Below are 19,579 nucleotides of genomic sequence, written 5' to 3' on the forward strand. Positions count from 1 at the left end.
TTTTGGGAATTTCGGGACCTCGGCAATTCGGCACTTCGGCAATTCGGACATTCGGAAGTACCCGAATGTCCGAATTGCCCGAAATTCGTCCGAATTCATATTCGGACTGAAACGAATTGCACATGTCTAATCAATGGTTGCTATTGACGTTACCACCAATGTCCATGCTACAAAATGTAACATTCATTAAGTAGCAATTATCGCCTCCAAAAATTCACCACCTGGTTTCCATGCCAAACAGTAAAAAAAATATTCCCTACAAAATGTAATATGTAACAAGAATGAAATATATAATATTTTTTTTATATATATTAACAAATATGGGAAATAGCAATAAATCGTGTTGCAACAATTACTCCAGTAAAGAGAACCATTCATTTGACAATGGGCTTAGTTCGTGATTGGTCTGGAGAACAACATCTAGTTTTCGCTTAGATATCTGTTTCTATTTATTATGTTCCATATCACTCATTGATCATTTATGGTGTAAATATTCCTAAGACAACAAAGATTAGTGACGTCATACACTCAATGAAAAACTACAGATGTTTATATTTTAGGATGAGTTATTATGCAGTCCATACAAAGACCACGACCACAGTGATAATGATTACAATTAACAGATAGAGGACAAGTATGAATCGGTCAAGTACAAAGGCTACAAGATGCCACTGAGATCTGGCATCCTCTTCTTTTTTTGTGGAAATCAGGTGTCGACGAACTGTAAGAAGTTCCAGGAGGATTCTTTTAAGCAGTCTGTTTTCTGGGATGTCTTTGAATTCTTTGGTCAACTGTTTCCTCACCTGTAGAGACGATTCCTGGGGTCCTGCAGCTTCTTCAACCATTCCTGAGGCAAAGCAATAAAGGCATGATAGGTTGAATATAAAAGTAAGTCTCAATTCATTGAATAATGCAGTTTGACTCCATAATTTGCCTGAATATTTGGGCCTCCTCTTTCAGGACCAATCACAAAGTTGCTAATGAAACAGAAATGTTTCTATAGCAGAAATGTGAATAAGCACATCCTTTATGTGACCTTGGAAGATAGAGACTTGAAGGCTGTACCCACTTAACCTCGAAAAATCTCATGCTCGTTTAAAAACGAGCTGCATTTCAAATAATCAATAAATGGGAGAATGGAAATATAATCATGACAGACACGTGTTTTTCTAATACACACTTAACAGTAGTTCTTACAATGCCAATAGATTAGTATTTTTTGCAGCACAGGCTGAGGGAGCACTGCCCCACCTGCTTCTATGGATCAGTCTTCACTGGACCAACCTTTAGATATATGCTACTCATACCTTTGTTTTGGGCACCAGCAATGCTTGATTGCTGAGTCTCCTCTGATGTATTGATTCTGAGAACATAAGCCAAGCGTTTCAAAACCCAAAGTTTTAGCCAGTTGGGGACATCTGGTCGCACAGCAGAGAGATGAAGCATGTAGGATATGAAGATTGAGTCCATGATGCTTACTATCATAATTAGGAGACAGACCATGCAGAACACACCTGAACGACAAAATGAGACCGGAGAGTCATGTTACTGTGTGACTAAATTCATGACATTGAAAAAAAAATGTAGTTGCTTTTTGTTTCTGTCCTTACATTGATACTACTCCTCGGCAGGTCTTTCAGAGCAGTTTCCTTCAAATCTGTAAGACCCACAAACAGTGGGTTATCTGTTACTTTCAATATCCTAATTGGACCTGAGTAAGATTATTATTAATACTACATGTATTTTGTTGCTAAGTCCCAGGTCCCCTGTGGCTTGAGCCCAAAGGCAAACCCATTGACCACTGCACTTACAAGTGGGTATATTTCATGGAATACACTCTTTGTGTAATGTTACTTTCTCTCCACCAGTGAACAACTTTTATCTACAGCTCTCAATGATCTCAACGGAAGTATAGCCAGAAACAAGCACATGCTGCACAACCAGGTATTTAATTTAATCCTACCACACTACCTAACTAGTAAAGAAAAGTTCTATTCTTTATCACCCCCTGCTGAAGTCACTTTGGGGGGACCACCTACTTTCCTAGTGGAGATGTGGGTTGACTAAAGTGAAATACATTTAAAAAACAAACAAAAAAACATCATCCTGTAAATATATCAACTGAAAATATCAGGTGCTCAAAGGTCCCACATCTCACATACAGGACTTCAGCCCCCAGAGCACTATTAGCAACGCCTATAGATTTTTAAGTTTGAAGATCCCTGGTTCAGAAAATGAGCAGGCACTGTGTTTGTAAAATCAAGTGGACTACGGGATTTAATTGACTGCAGCATATTGTTTAGTCTGGAAGGCACTTTGTATTTCCCAATGATACCAGAGTATCCCAATAGGATACGATTGATATTGTAAACATTTCAAATGAGGAATCTGATACCAAGAAGTATACATGTTATTGCTTAATAATAAGCTAAAATGTTAAGAATATGCTTAAAGGGAATCCTCTTTGTTGCTTCTTCCTCACTGTTATAGGCTGAAGTCCACAAGATCAGTACTACTTAAAAAAAAAAAAAAAGGGGTTCCAAATTAAAAAACAGGGGGGCGGGGCCTGACCGCCAAGCTGGCTGGACGTGGGGCACCTCGGCTCCTCAATGAATCCCCAATATCCAGCTCAAAACAACCTTATCTCTCCTGAATAACCGCACAGCTGCTACAAGAAGGCGAGGGGGGACCCGAGCACAACTTTAGGTGTGAATACTGACCCCCGTCCTGCCGGCGAGGATGATCGCTGGATGGCTGGGATTGCGGCCTGTCGTGAGGCTCTGGTGGGAGATGCAGCCGGTCTCCCATGCTCAGTCCGGCGGGACCTCCCACGCACTTAGTGAGGGCCCTGTTCACCCCCCCCCGTGGGCCGGGGGGGTTATCCCGGACCCTATCGGGGAAGCAGCGACCACCTATGAAGCCTGAGCGACAAACTGAGCAACTGAGGACCGCATGGCAAAAACAAAATGGCCGCCGCATCAATCACCAGCGACAGAATAAGCGACCCGCAGACACAGACACACTCTTGCCGCACACCAGACAACTCTAAGGAGGAAACGTTCAGAATGTAAGGAAGGCTCACACCTTCAATACCTGAGGCAATGTCTCACATGGTCACCGGCAGATCTGAGGGAACTCAATCGGGACTCTAACCCTGACGTGTCACAAGCTCCCTCTTTCATATACTAGAGGCTGCCACTAGCAGATACAAGAGACTAAACACATCCCTGGCAAGGGACCTGAACACAGCAAGGACACTGACCGACTCAGCACAGAGGCAGGGATGATCAAGCGGTGGCTAATTATATATGCCATGTGTATATATATATATGTATATGGTTGTAGACTACTGCATACCCTGTGTTTCAGTACCTTACCTTTAACAAACACTGTGTGTATACTGCAGCTGACTCTCCTTCTGTAGTTCCCCATAGAGAGCAATTATGAAGCGTTACAATGCCTGAGCTAGCAAGAGAGGCCGATTCGGAAAACCTAGCGCTCAGCTGCCCCCTGGTGGTTAAATTTGTTTAACCCCTTAAGGACCAAACTTCTGCAATAAAAGGGAATCATGACATGTCACACATGTCTTGTGTCCTTAAGGGGTTAAGCATACAGAAATACATACTTGATGTTTCTTTGTATAGCCTGTACTAGCAATCCAATGTTTACGCTACTTTAAAAAAACAAAATGTGCATTGTTACACATGCCTAACTAACACTGATCTATGTTAAACCATCTCCCGGCAACAGCTGTTGGGGCATTGCCAGATTATTTGTACTGTTCATCCTATGCACCAAAAATAAAGAATTTAAAAAAAAATAATTAAAAAACAAAAGCAAAAATCAATACAAAAACGTACCAAAAAGTACAAATTTATGTTAATTAAAATAAATGAATGCCCAGAGCGCTTAGCTGTTGCATTTCCCACAGGGTACGGGGTACCATAATGCCAAGGTTAATGTTCGTAGATATGTACAGCCTCTAGTCACTATAAACCATTTCATAATTATCATTAACTAGTGGGCTGTGGTGTGATGTCATGTCTACAAATACTTCATCTTAAATTTATGGTGTTCTTTCGGAAAGGCAATAGGGTTTATAGAATGGACAGAGGTTTAGTTAATATTATTCTTGGCTCTCTGAATGTCACCTGACTGCTTAGTGTTGCGTTCTCTTTTTGTGTTGATTTTGTTATTTTATTGGCATTTTGTGTTTAAACAAAATAAATTTTTATTAAATGTCTTTGATGCTGTACAGCTCTACATATAATACTATATATTGTGTTTGTATTTGTTGAGCACAATGTTGAGATAGCACCAAGCATGTTGTGCTCTCCTCCATATCTGTTTTTTGCAAGTAATGTACCCTACCATATTCTTAACTGATGTATGCTGATAAATCCATACCTAGTATTGGTGGTTGATCTGTGTTGGGCAAAAAATCATTTAAAATCAGCAGGAGCACAGAGAATCCAAGGACGACTGTTATCTTGAATCCAAGCCGTTCCCCTCCCTCCATTGGTATAAACATACTGGCAACGTCAACGAAAACGAGCAGGCATGCTGGAATAATGAGATTAATGACGTACAGAATAGGAGCCCTTTTTATGCTGATCTGGTGGGATGAAGATAAAATAAAGTGATTATTGCTTGTTTAATTCTCTAATATGGAGACCAAATATTCACTCTCAGAGGCATTCATAGAAAAACATTGGACACGTATCCAGTGTCCTGCATTTGCATGCTAACATCGGACAGTTACCAAATCTATTTTAGTCTAGAGCCCCCTAGTGGCGGTCTGGATTACAGCACTGTTTTTAGTTTCAAGGGTCGGCATCTATGGCCTAAATAACTTTGTATGACATTAATATACATGAATATTGTACCTAGACTGTCCCTTTATGCCTAGCTATTTCAAGGACTGGTAGTTCCAATTCCTTTCATTTAAAGCGACGGACACTCCACTTCCCAAATTCGAAATAAATAAAAATCACTGTTTAGCAGATATAACCACAATGAATATATGCATGCATTTAAATATGCATTTTATCATTGGGAGTATATCTAAAAAAAAAACTTGCAAAGCCTGCAGGTCTTTTCTCTGCTGCATTTGCAAACCCTCCCCTTCTAACTCTGTCCCGAATTACTGAGGCTGTCCAATCACAGACCTCCCAATGCTAATCAATGAGTAGTCTTTGCAAGGTAGGTGCTCTGGGTAAGTGCTGCCTCTTGAGTTTAGCTCCTCTGAGCTAACCAAACCAGGAAGCCAGCCAGGTGGGTGTAACCAGGTAAATTCATAAAAGTGTTAATTTCTATTGAAATCTGCACTTTTTTAGCAAAATGAATAAAACATAAAGCTTTTCATCAAGCTAAAGTGCCCCTTTAATTTTACTTCTCTGCATACTGGATTCAATCAACCAATGCAGTACTGTTTTGCAGGTCGCCCGCAATCCCTACAAGCTGTGAGATACAGTTGCAAGAAAAAGTATGTGAACCCTTTGGAATGATATGGATTTCTGCACAAATTGGTCATAAAATGTGAGCTGATCAGTCACAACAATAGACAATCACAGTCTGCTTAAACTAATTACACACATGTTTTTATTGAACACACCATGTAAACCATGGTTCGTCAACCTGGTCCCTACCGCCCACTAGTGGGCGTTTCAGGATTCCAGGTGGGCGGTAGGGATTTCCAGGTTGATCGGGCGGGCGGGTGCGAGCCGGCGGTACCCGTGCGACTGGGTACCGCCGTGACCATTTGCGGCTCCGGCCCGCCCGGTAAACCGCCGGGGCCGCCTTCCAAAGTGTCCATCGGGTGGCCCATGCTGTCAGGGCCACCCGATGGATGCGGATTGTAAGGGGGCCCGGTCGCGCTGTTAAAGCGCCCAGCGCTGACCGGGCCCCCTGTGATGACATCACAGAGCTGGGAGGAAGTGATTCCCCAGTCACTCCTCCCAGCTAAAACTGAGAGCCGCGCGGGAGGAACACCAGGGAGTCAGAGTGGGAACTCTGACTCCCATCCACCTGAGCCACCACTGGACCCCAGGGAAAGTCACCCTCCTGCACCTTAAAGGTAGGAAACAGGAGGGTGACTTAAATATAGTGTGTGTGTGTGTGTGTGTGTCTTTGTAGCTATGTCTTGTGTGTGTGTGTATGTGTCTGTCTGTGTATATGTGTGTGTGTGTATGCGTCTTGTCTTTGTATGTGTCATTGTATGTGTGTCTTGTGTGTATGCATGTGTGTGTGCATGTCTGTGTGTCTGTTTGTATGTGTGCCTGTCTGTTTGTATGTATGTGTCTTGTGTGTATGTGTGCCTGTCTGTGTCTTTGTGTGTGTATGTATGTGTGTATGTGTGCCTGTCTGTGTCTTTGTGTGTGTCTTGTGTGTCTGTATGTGTGCCTGTCTGTGTCTGTATGTATGTCTTGTGTGTGTGTGTGTGTGTATGTGTCTGTCTGTATATATATGTGTGTGTGTCTGTCTGTATGTGTGCCTTGTCTTTGTATGTATGTATGTGTCATTGTATGTGTGTGTCTATGTATGTCTTATGTGTGTGCATGTCTGTTTGTATGTGTGCCTGTCTGTTTGTATGTATATGTCTTGTGTGTGTATGTGTGCCTGTTTGTGTCTTTGTATGTGTGTCCTGTGTGTGTGTCCTGTGTATGTATGTGTCATTGTATGTGTGTGTCTATGTATGTCTTATGTGTGTGTCTACATGTGTGTGTCTATGTATGTCTTATGTGTGTGTCTGCATGTGTGTGTGCCTGTCTGTCTGTATGTGTGCCTGTCTGTCTGTATGTGTGCCTGTCTGTTTGTATGTGTGCCTGTCTGTTTGTATGTGTGCCTGTCTGTTTGTATGTGTGCCTGTCTGTTTGTATGTGTGCCTGTCTGTTTGTATGTGTGCCTGTCTGTTTGTATGTATATGTCTTGTGTGTGTATGTGTGCCTGGCTGTGTCTTTGTATGTGTGTCCTGTGTGTGTGTCCTGTGTGTGTGTCATTGTATGTGTGTGTCTATGTATGTCTTATGTGTGTGTCTGCATGTGTGTGTCTATGTATGTCTTATGTGTGTGTCTGCATGTGTGTGTGCATGTCTGTTTGTATGTGTGCCTGTCTGTTTGTATGTATATGTCTTGTGTGTGTATGTGTGCCTGGCTGTGTCTTTGTATGTGTGTCCTGTGTGTCTGTCGGTATGTATGTGTGTCTTGTCTTTGTATGTATGTGTCATTGTATGTGTGTGTCTATGTATGTCTTATGTGTGTGTCTGCATGTGTGTGTGCATGTCTGTTTGTATGTGTGTGTGCATGTCTGTTTGTATGTATATGTCTTGTGTGTGTGTATGTGTGCCTGTCTGTGTCTTTGTATGTGTGTTCTGTGTGTGTGTCCTGTGTGTGTGTCTTGTGTGTCTGTGCCTGTCTGTTATAGTGGACTATAGTAAGTGAGCTACCTAGCTCAGCCTTCCTACTGGGCATTGCTATAAGGACGGTTAAAAAATAGAAAAAAGGGGAAAAAAAGGTGGGGAGGGGAATTGAGGAGGGAGAGGAGATGAGCTGACGCACAAATGAGAAATCATATTATGCGCAAACAGAGAAGTCGTCTGAATATCACTGAAAGAGACCTTCGTTTGTTCCTTACGAAAATCGAACCAGATATCAAATATTTAGTCTCGCAGCATCAACCTCAAGGATCTCATTAATCACTAGTAAAGGTAATTTCAATTTACTTTATTGTTTTCTCATTAAACGTTATAAAGTTAAAAACTTTATAAACCTGCATTAAGTAGAAATAAAAAGATAAATGTACGTACATTTATTTTTTTTAAAAACACCCTCCTTTCTTAAAAATATTCCGCATTTGCGCGAAAACTGGTGGGCGGTAAGGAAATTTTTTCAACCAAAAAGATGCATTAGTGGGCGGTAGGTAGAAAAAGGTTGACTACCACTGATGTAAACTTTTCCACCATCCACAGTGCAGGTGGAAAAGTATGTGAACCCTTGGATTTAATAACTGGTTGATTTAACGTTTCCTGTAGTTGCAGATCAGATGTGCATAACGGTCAGGAGTAATTCTTGACCATTCCTCTTTCCAGAACTGTTTCAGTTCAACAATATTCTTGGGATGTCTGGTGTGAATCACTTTCTTGAGGTCATGCCACAGCATCTCAATCGGGTTGAGGTCAGGACTCTGACTGGGCCACTTCAGAAGGCGTATTTTCTTCTGTTTAAGCCATTCTGTTGTTGATTTACTTCTATGCTTTGGGTCATTGTCCTGTTGCAACACCCATCTTCTGTTGAGCTTCAGCTGGTAGACAGATGGCCTTAAGTTATTCTGCAAAATGTCTTGATAAACTTGGGAATTCATTTTTCCTTCGATGATAGCAATCCGTCCAGGCTCTGACACAGCAAAGCAGCCCCAAACCATGATGCCCCCACCACCATACTTCACAGTTGGGATGAGGTTTTGATGTTGGTGTGCTGTGCCTCTTTTTCGCCACACATAGTGTTGTGTGTTTCTTCCAAAAAACTCAACTTTGGTTTCATCTGTCCACAGAATATTTTGCCAGTACTGCTGTGGAACATCCAGATCCTCTTCTGCAAACTGTAAATTTGCAGCAATGTTTGTTTGGAAAGCAGTGGCTTCCTCTGTGGTATCCTCCCATGAAATCCATTCTTGTTTAGTGTTTTACATATTGTAGATTCGCTAACAAGGATGTTAGCATTTGCCAGTGACTTTTGTAAGTCTTTAGCTGAAACTCTAGGATTCTTCTTCACCTCGTTGAGCAGTCTGCGCTGTGGTCTTGCAGTCATCTTTACAGGACGGCCACTCCTAAGGAGAGTAGTAGCAGTGCTGAACTTTCTCCATTTATAGACAATTTGTCTTATCGTGGACTGATGAACAGCAAGGCTTTTGGAGATACTTGTATAACCCTTTCCAGCTTTATGCAAGTCAACAATTCTTAAGCGTAGGTCTTCTGAGAGATCTTTTGTGCGAGGCATCATTGACATCGGGCAATGCTTCTTGTGAAAAGCAAACACAGAACTGGTGTGTGTGTGTTTTTTATAGGGCAGGGCAGCTGTAACCAACACCTCCAATCTCATCTCATTGATTGGACTCCAGTTTGCTGACATCTCACTCCAATTAGCTCTTGGAGATGTCATTAGTCTAGGGGTTCACATACTTTTTCCACCTGCACTGTGAATGTTTACATGGTGTGTTCAATAAAAACATGGCAACATTTCATTCTTTGTGTGTAATTAGTTTAAGCAGACTGTGATTGTCTATTGTTGTGACTGATCAGATCACATTTTATGACCAATTTGTGGTCATTCCAAAGGGTTCCTATACTTTTTCTTGCAACTGTAGCGTATTTAGTTAATGCAAATACTGTAAAGCAAGTTCAAACCACAAACCTGCAACACAGCCATGCTCAGCATACATTTATCTGAATCATATTATATTACTAGTGCATTATTTCACAAACATAAACGCCCACCCAAAACATTTCTAGAAACAGTTTCAAGCATTGCACCACAGGCTACCTGGTAAATCACGGTACTCCATTCCTCCCTTTGTCTTGAAGCATTGACAGTTAAAATATCGACATTCTGTAGGCTCCATTCTCCCGTTGCAAATGTTTTCAGAGACAGAGATGTAACAAGACTGGCACTGGATGCGTTATTTATAATCACATCAGCAACTGGCACAAGAACATTCATTTAGTGAGACAGAGCATTTTTAGTGAATTAAATACAATATTACACAGCAGCAGAGTGTTATATAAATTATATATTTTTTTAGATTTTTCTTTTATGTAATTCTACCTTTGTCAAGGCGGTTAAGTCTTTAATGGGCAGTCTAATGTAGAAGTAACACTTTCATTATTCTTACTCACACTACCTACTCCTAGTTACCTCCTACTTAACCCATCCTCGCCAACGTATCTCAAGTCCCATACTTCCCTCATTTCTACTCCAAACCACACAGTCTCTCAACACAATCCTGCCTACTCTACCTACTGATGTGTTTGCCATATTCTCAATACACACCCCTTCTACCACTTAATGTACCATCTCAATGATCCTTTAATGCCTTAATAAGGTGTCGGTGTGTATGTTTTATTTAGTTTGCGCAAAGTTTAAAGCTTTGAGTGTCTTTTTTCCCCAAAAAATATTTAACCAGATGAGTAATAGTCACTTTGATCTTCATAAATTAAAGCAAATTCTTATCTCAGACATAACAGCCTCTCTTTGATTTCAACGTATTACACTGAAACAATTTGACCTATTGAAAAGCACTACTCGAGAGTGGCTTGACCTGATCACATTCCCAAATTTAAAAACAAAAAAAACACTTAAGAAATTAAAGCGTCTAGATACTGCGACAAACTGGAATTTTCAAGAAAATGTCACCGAACTGCTTACCTGGATATGAGTGTAATACAAATGTTAGGTTGCATTTTTGAGAGTCAAATGGGAATTTATAGAGATCCAGGGAGCACGTTGTTGCAACATTCAATGTATTCCTCCCCTGAATTAAGCCATTATAATACAGCTGCAGGTAGGTCCCATCAACAGAGTGTGACTCTACCCTGTAAAAAGATACACAAGTCACTAATTGTACTGCTCTAGAAGACCTTTATTAATCTAATACTAGAGGAGCATTTACTGTATTGCGTTACAAGGTGTAAATAAGCAAACACCAAAACTTTGCTATAGGAAGTAAGCTGCCACAAGTATAAATGTGAATTCAACAAACTGTATTCATGCCTAAATGGGGCAAACATAAATGGAAATGTTTTGTAGAGATACTCTTATTCATAGACTAAACTTTCTTCCAGGTAGGTATTGTCCCTGTTCTTTCTCCTGACACCATCCTTATAAAGAAACCATTGACTACTTTACACTAAAGCAATAGCTCTTCAACAGGTCCTCAGATTCTGCAGCAGCTCTTCACAGATTCGGGACACCACTTCCACCGGAAGGCAAGCCCTTAACCTTGCCACAGCAATCTATGAAAGGGCTTAGACCAAAACAAACTTCTTCATACACAACACAATAAAATAAATCTAGCCAATTAGTATGTGAGATCCTAAATATTTATCATTATATTAGTGCCATTTTTTCAGCATTGATTGCAATAGTAAGTAAAGATGCATTGCATGAGATTGTTAACACTCTATGAACCCCTGCATATCCAATAACCATAGCTCCCATCAGGGTCGGCCTTAGGGCTGTGCGAGCTGTGCGGCCGCACAGAGCGCCATGGAGCAGGGGGCGCCATGTGGCTGACACAGCTCGCACATGGCCGGTGTCAGGGGAGCTAAAACAGGTACCCGGGTGGAGGATTAATTATTCTCCACCTGGGTCTATAAAAAAAAATTAAAATCAAGGTGGCAGGGGCGGGGCTTATCGCAAGGCAGGGCTTACCACAAGGCAGAGGTGGGGCTAATACCTACCCAAAGCCCCTGTACAGGAAGAGGGAAGAAGGAAGGAGTCCCTGCTTCCCCAGCAACCAATTGCATCCACTCCCCCTTCCAGCCATAATGGAAAGAGGTAAGTCTGTATGTCTGTATGTCTGTGTGTGTGTGTGTGTGTGTGTGTGTGTGTGTGTGTGTGTGTGTGTGTGTGTGTGTGTGTGTGTGTGACTGTCTGCCTGTCTGTTTGTGTGACTGCCTGCCTGTGTGTCTGCATTCCTGTGTGTGTGTGTGTTTGTGTGTGTGTGCCTGCCTGTGTGACTACCTGCCTGTGTGTGTGTGTGTGTGTGACTGTCTGACTGCCTGCCTGTGTGTGTGTGTGTGTGTCTGTCTGCCTGCCTGTGTGTGTGTGTGTGTGTGTCTGTATGCCTGCCTGTGTATGTGTGACTGTCTGTCTGTTTGCCTGTGTGTGTGTTTGACTGTCTGTCTGCCTGTGTGTGTGTGTGACTGTCTGTGTGACTGCCTCCCGTGTGTGTGTGTGTGTGTGTGACTGTCTGACTGTGTGTGATGTTGTAGCTGTGCCTGTATGTGTGACTATCTGCCTGTAACTGTGTGTGTGTGCCTATCAGCATGCGTGCGGGTCTGCATGCCTGTAACTGAGTGTGTATGACTGTCTGCCTGTGACTGTGTGTGTGACTGTCTGCCTGTAACTGTGTGTGTGATTGTGTGCCTTTAACTGTGTGTTTGACTCTGTGACTGTCTGCCTGTAACTGAGCATGTGTGACTGTCTGCATGTAACTGTGTGTGTGTGTGTGTGACTGTCTGCCTGTAACTGTTTGTGTGACTGTATACAGGCAACTTGGTGGGGGGTGGGCGCTGTGAAGACTTTTCGCACAGGGCACCTTATGGCCTAAGGCCAGCCATGGCTCCCATAATCCCTTATCCTAATTGCAATCCCCTACTGCAAACCCCAGATCTCTTATTCCCTAGCCCATACTACCATAACGCCTAACCATGGTTCCAATCATAATTTCCATAATCCCTGACCTCAAAAGCCTAACCTTGGTCATGTTGTGCTGTGGTACCCTACATTGTAAGTAGTCAGAAACTCTTCGACTGAGCAAAGTCCTGGAGTGCAAGGCCTAGCACACTGGCTGAGAGCAATTAGTAGACTTTTTATACTTATATTTTATGAAGTGTTTTATCCAGTGTATTTATAATAAATTCATTTCTTTGCAAGTATTCTTATCTCAGCTGCCTATCCTTGGGAAGGAATATTGCTTCTCTTCCAGAGCATCAACAAAGAGGGTTTGGATCACCCTAAAGAGATCCTAAGGAAATCCACACCAGAGCCAGGTTCAGTATATGGCTCTATCTTTGTGAGTGTGTTTAAGTTATACTGATTTTCCATATTATGTATTAAGGTATCTGCACTTTTATGTACCTCTCTATCTTTACAGTGACAAAGTAAGAAGACAGAGAAGTATATTTTTATATTTATTTGCCATACTTGCTCCACTTGCTCTGCAGGACTTAGCTCAGGAGAGCTACCACAAGTTACATCTCCTTTAGCTCTACGTCAGTAGTAGTGGAGGTGGGGTAGCAGTGCCCGGTGGATCACAGGTAAAAAATCCAACTTTCAAAAACCACTGTATGCTGTAGTAGCTTTGGTACTTAGATCTAGAATTAAAGGGACACTATAGGCACCCAAACCACTTCAGCTCATTCCAGAGAAACTGCAATGTTTATATTGCAGCTCCAAGTCTGCCTCCAGTGGCTGTCCCCCAGAAAGACACTGAATACGCTTCCTGCATCCAAAAGGACCTTGGGTCTAGTATCTGACACTGGACATCCTTAAGCTCTGCATGACGACATCCAACACCAGCTTTTTCCACATGGGAAAGCATTGATTCAATGCTCTCCTATGGGGAGGTCTAATTCATGAGTGGTAAGTAAATAAAGAGTTTACAGGGGTTCACAGGGGGAGCAATAGTACCAGGAATACAGGTTTGTTTTTCCGGCACTATAGTATCCCTTTAACTCTCATAATCTCAATAACTAACAACTATAACCAAACCTAAACACACCCCATTGAGACTGTGTAGTCTATTAAGATTTGCACGACCCATTGTTATTTCTTATACCTACTTGTATGTGATAATTTTAGGGATTTAAACAAAATATTTATAATATAATTTTGCCTACCGTCCATTACCCTGCCTGGGTCTCAGAAGCTGTCCTTATACAGCTTTATAAGGAACATCTTGATCAGTCTCCGTAAATTTGTGAACAGTTTAAAAATATTTTTAATGTTAGTAACTAAGCACATGACCATGAGTAATACATGAGTTTCATACTAACGTACGTTTCAAGGATATTTATATCTGGGATCCAGATTAGCTCTGCTGGGATGGAAACCCGAAATATACCACAAAAGTTCTGTGGATCCCAAGAAAGAAACTCATTTTGCCATGTCTATGGAAACAAGAAAATTACGTCAGTGTTTTTTTTGTTTTTTTTAATGAGATCTATTAGATAATACAATTAACCCATTTCATTTAGTGAATTGAAGTAACATAAGATATATGTCTGAAAGGCCATGAGAAATTAGACTCACAATAGATTTTTAGTGGCTGCTTGCCTTAATGAGATGTTCTTTGTTTTACCCTAACATTAGGTTGTTGTCTACTATTTTGTCCGCACTTTTGAAGCAAAAAAAGGAGATTTCCGGAAACAATAACCTATGCAAATGAACTAGGTACAGCTTGTTTGACGATAAACAGAGGATTTTAAAAAATAGAACATTTTGCAAATTAGTAAAAATGAAGACTTGTGTATAGTGGACCAATAGTCATTTAGCCAGTGAAAAAGGAGACCTTGCACCCAGAAGGAAAAGGCAAACCACAAAAAATGGTTTGACCCAAAACTGGGGAATGGCACCAGGATATTCGCAGCCAGCATCATTAGCAATACAATAGTCTGTAGTGGTAATTATAATAATTCTTTAAGTCATCGCGGTCGTTCCAAAGAAGATTTATTGACACATTTATGGAACCATTTTTCTTATTCTCAAATTCAACAGTTAAAATGACTTGATAAACCTAAGAAAACACTTTACACCAAATTAATGACTGTCCCAAAAATAAGCAAACAGCTTTATACTTCAGCAAAGCAAATACTACAAGCATCACTTCTTAGCTGATATGATTTGGAAGCAAGGTCACCAAATGTCAGATAATGTTTATATCATAATTGATTTGAGCAGAAATATGCCCTGCTTTACAAAAAGATATAGAAGCTGGAGAAGGGGACTGATGTCCTGGACAGCAAACACAATCACTGAGGTTACTCTGACACCAAAGGACCTCACAGAGCAGACAGTAATGTAGTCAGGGGCAACGATAAAGGTTCAGAGTCAATAAGGTTGGGGTAAAGGGTTAGAAATGAAAAGCAAGGTTATAATGGTATGAAAAGGACCAGTGTAAAACTGTGTAAAAACTGAACTCCATACTGCAAATAGTGACAATTTATATACCTGTCTGTTATTAATGTTGCAACCTGGATCAGATGGGATGATGTAGCATTCAGCATTGCAACATTATTAATATATGAAGACTGCTCACTGTAAGGGCTTCTTGGTGGCCTACAATCATAAGACACGGATGGCATTGATGACACCAAAAATGAAACATCTCTAGAGTATAACAAAAAATAACCATGACATGTGTGTACGTTGCACTATAATATCACGTGCCAGCCCCATGGGAGTATAAGGTAGGTAGTTATCTACCTCTGGTGTAATCACAAAGCTGGAATATTGCTATTTTGTTGTCTTGCGATCTCGGCCTATTAAATACAAGCTCTCGTGATTAACAGAGACACGCATTGAGCCCATTTGTAAATCGATATAATTTTCTAAATTCAGCATAAAGCTTTACTCTGCATTCCTTGGTGGAGTGTTCTTTCTGTGGAGAGGACTATGTAGCATTAAGATTAATATGATAGTGGACTGTTCCTTGTTATACCAATAAAGCATAATAAGACTCCTTAGCCCCAGGGAAACTTAGAACAGATCGGTGACAGATGAGTGTATGATTTTCCTGCTAGATAAGAACTCTACTTATCGTTGGTGGAAACCACCCTTAGATGGAATGTTGGTATTTGACAGATTCTGAAACAACTAATTGTGCCAGCACTGTAACAAATGTCCTTTTATATCCACCTGCTATTGTTCCATTCAACCATGACTCATCGTTGCTGTGTGAACACCCCCTCTTACCATCTCAAAGTCCAGCAAAGTTGTCAACGACTGTAACTTTTCATCCTGCAAACATTAGAGAATTTCTTTATTTTCAGGGTCTGGTATCGGTAAATAATTGACTATTTTTAATTTCTCAGTAGCCTGAGATGGAGTTACTGGAGGCAGTCATACAAGAATTGCATAAATGCTGGGCATTACACTGGTTTCATTGAAACTGTGCCATATATATAAGTCTCCTGAAGTAGTTTATGGTGCCAGGAGAGCCCTGGTGCCATGTCATGGTAAGTAGTCAAACCATTCTAGTAAAATTTGGAAACTTACCTGGCCTGCAGCCCCTGCTTCCCATCTTCACCTGCAGGAAAAAACAGTGAACTCTACATAGCTAAGCAGGGACATGCAGGACCGCACTCATTGGCTGAAAAGGTCGGCTGAGCACTCTCAGCCAGTGAGCAAGGCATTGGATCAGCCTGCTTTGTTCCATATAGATATACAGGAAAATACTCGATCCAGGAACCAGTTAAATTAAAAAGCATAGTAAAACAGCTTGACTACATACCATGGGCTGGCACAACTGTACTACTGTCACCATAACCTCTACAGCAGATTGTAGTGGTGATGGTGCTTGGCAGGCATGTTCCTTTAACATATCACATATCTTATTTGTGTTCTTTCTGGTACATAATATGATATGATGCTGTTCCTTTGTTGCCATGCTGCGTACTACTACTGCTACTACTTAACTCCTTTTCAATAGATTAAGAACTCCTGTCTCTTTCTCAGACAGTTCTGATATGCTATTCAAAAAGACAGAAATAGATCACCCAGGTGCAGCATATAGACAATGATTATAAAAAAAGATCTTCCATTTTACTTCCATTTTAGTTTGGTATAGCAAAGGATTCCTCTTTGTCCTCAATGTATATGATAAAATAGGAAATACCTAAACATTTGAACAGAGAAAGAAATAACTCATAGAGAAGTAATGTAAATTAACAGTTGACCCCTTATTAAATTAGTTCTTATATGCTGTGTCTTTATCAATGGGTTGTGCGTTCCAGTCTTTTTATCAATAGGTTTTGGGCATCTTATGTTGTGAAAGAACACAAAAACACTGCTTGACATAAGTTTATGGATAAAGACCTTCTAGAGTAGAATGAGAGGATTTTGTTTGGTGCAGCCTACTCTGGGTCTGTTAGGAAGTTGTAAGGATGAGTAGCAGTTTGTTTTATTTATTTTTTTATTTTTAATTGACAAAAAAATTATCTGTATAATGCATTAAAGTAGGTTTTATATCCAGCCTGGATTGACTCCTTAAACTGTATCCGCATTGTTCTATTGTTTGGTCCTGTGTTTCTATCTCACTGAGTGTCTCTGTGTCTCTGTGTCTCTGTGTGCCTGTGTCTGTTACACAGAGATATTTGCTTCTAGTGATATTAACATAAATTAGAATATTTGGGAATTTAACTCAGCTATTTTTCCTAACAATTCTCACATTGGTAAATAACTCTTAGACTCTCTGTGGCTCTGTCTCTGTATTACCGCATTGTGTGAGCCCATGTCTGTATTCCTGTACTGTGTCTCTGTTTATACTCCTATCTATGGGTCTGTATAGCATGTACTACATATTCATATTGTATCACGGCAAGCTACCATACCATATCCAGAACAGCTCTGAAGATGACATCTATTGAGACATATGTCGGATCCTTCCAGTTCTTGACAGGACGTGAATAGATGAGGCGGGGAGATTGCTGTAAGATGCCGAGAGCATCTGTAACATTGTGGTATTCACAAATCTCCTGACCATGTACAGCTACATCAAAATAAAATAAAAAGTACAGATCAACAAACACGATGGATAGTCACACCCCTGGAATTTACACAATTAAATAAAACATAAAAAATCGTATAGCACTAGTGTTAACCTTTTTTTAATTTTATTAGATGCTCTTTTTTCTTTTAAATTTATATTAAAGTTTTAGCAAAGAACACAATGCAGTTCAGGCAATAAAAAGTCAGGGCAAACATTGAAAATGAAGAGGAGAAACACAAACGTTTAATTTTTCCTGTTCTCTTTATTCTTTCTCTGGGGCGACTGCCAAGTGCAAAGGACATAGCTTTAGCTTATAACAATGATTGACAGGGAGCTATGATGGAGGAGCCTGGTTGCAAGATAAATAGGTGTGGATTTATGCATTTAATTTTATTTTTCACACCTCATAAATGTAATATTGTTCACTGGTTCGACGGGTCCTATGACATCCCCTGCCCAGTTGAGCTCACAGCAGAGCAGGTACCACAGTAGATCTGCACACCAGCCCCAGGTGAGAAGGTGGCTTGAGTCCAATGTGTGAATCTCCAGTGGTCGGTAGTGGACAGCAGCCAAAAATGTATTTATCCACAGTAAAACAAGGTCCTTAAAGCATAAAAAGTTGTAGCAGAGTAAAAATGGTGCAAAATAAAGGCGCAGGCTTATGCTGAGATAGCCAGTCGGTCGTGGAGGGAAGGGGGGCAGGGAGGCCACCAAGGCCTCTAGGAGTCCAGGGAATTCAAGCATCAAATTCAAGACTAGCTCAGATTTTTTTAAAAATAGCACTCCCTGGTACATCAAAAATATCCCTGTGTAAATCTCTGTGTAAATCAGCCTTGTTAGCAGACATACAGAATTTACAGATCCGCATACAAAGCGTTCAATAGCAAGAAAGTTGAGGCTTCTCGTGTGGCAGTAGGCCTCACAATCCCGGGTCCATTGTGTCAAGCAATAAAGTATATCATAATATTAATAATAATGTTTGTATCAATATGCTCCTTGGTAGCTCCTCATAAAATTCAAGCTGTTCCCAGTCTGTAGGATATAAATTGCAAGAGATGGTGACTGAACATCTCGACTGCCAGGTTCCCCCTTCAGAATATTACATGAACTTATTTGAACATCAACGCAACATGGAAATGGATACAGTGGATGGATGTGTATCCATTCCTCCAATGACAAATTAAATTCCATGCAATACGTTTTGGTCTCTGCATGAGCTGGCAATTTAGTTAGAACATGGTATAGAAGAAATGTCTTCCTTAAAACGTAAGACCAAGCCATGTTCTCTAATATTAGAGAAGAGACATGTTCGCCTAGTACATTTGATCACTTGCATTAGTTGGATGTGTTCTTCAACAACTTATATTCAAAATACCTCATATATTTTAATATTGCATAATAATAATCATATGATCTGACTACATAATAATACTCATATCATCTGTCTGAAATTCTTCTAATTTAGGTTTCAGAAAAAGGAACACTTACCAAATCCCAGATACAAGATCGTGAGAAAAATCTTCATTTCAGCACCTTACAGTTTGCTTATGGTGCATGATGAACAGGAATCGAAGTGCCTGCAGAAAGGATACTGGAGCTGTGAGCCTTGTGGATGCATTAAGTTAAACAAGATTGAGCCGATAAACTGGACAAGCAGCTTTGTCTAGTTTATATTTTGAATTTATAAAAACCGCAATGACTGGCGATGACAGGCACACAGAGACAGGAGGAGAGGCACTTAGTGGATGCACAGATAGGTAGCAGTAGAACACACATGTAACATTCTAGACAAATACAGTAAGTCACTTTATAACAACGCCGATTTTTTTAGTACTTTAAAAGTAAACAGTGGAATGAAATAGCAAACAAACGTTAAAGGCAGGATCAACTTACCTTTAAAGAACACTCAAAAATCAGGGGTAGCCAACCTTTTAGTAGTACTGCCATATTCTGATTTTGTTCTTTATGTTGTGGTTGCTTTGTAGCATTGTATTTGTGTGTGGGCTGTTACATTGTATATGCTCATGAGTAGTTTGTAGTATGGTGCATGATCCTTTTTAATTTGGGCTGTGTATCGGAGCTATTACCCTTTGAC

At 40.6% G+C, this 19,579-nt stretch overlaps 1 protein-coding gene across 1 annotated transcript; it reads right to left on the reverse strand.

The window, feature by feature from the left end:
• Positions 1-294: 294 nt before the first annotated feature.
• Positions 295-19,194, reverse strand: LOC134579546 (5-hydroxytryptamine receptor 3A-like). The gene is made up of 9 exons (XM_063438875.1): positions 18,973-19,194; positions 17,327-17,484; positions 15,690-15,734; positions 13,776-13,885; positions 10,419-10,585; positions 9,537-9,694; positions 4,408-4,615; positions 1,308-1,514; positions 295-847 (listed from the first exon to the last, which is right to left on the reverse strand). The coding sequence occupies exons 1-9, from the start codon at positions 19,007-19,009 to the stop codon at positions 570-572; spliced, it is 1,368 nt and encodes a 455-aa protein (XP_063294945.1). The 5' UTR covers positions 19,010-19,194; the 3' UTR covers positions 295-569.
• Positions 19,195-19,579: the final 385 nt, after the last annotated feature.

Source organism: Pelobates fuscus, chromosome 12, assembly GCF_036172605.1.
Source record: "Pelobates fuscus isolate aPelFus1 chromosome 12, aPelFus1.pri, whole genome shotgun sequence".
Taxonomy (NCBI): Eukaryota; Metazoa; Chordata; class Amphibia; order Anura; family Pelobatidae; genus Pelobates; species Pelobates fuscus.

Excerpts from the sequence above, each read along its gene's own strand:
- LOC134579546 (XM_063438875.1), bottom strand. The coding sequence starts at position 19,009 with ATGAAGATTTTTCTCACGATCTTGTATCTGGGATTTG. Across the intron at positions 15,735-17,326 it reads TCAGAGCTGTTCTGGATATG|GATGAAAAGTTACAGTCGTT; the intron begins GTATGGTAGCTT and ends TAATGTTTGCAG. Across the intron at positions 13,886-15,689 it reads CTTTGCTGGACTTTGAGATG|ACATGGCAAAATGAGTTTCT; the intron begins GTAAGAGGGGGT and ends TTGTTTCCATAG.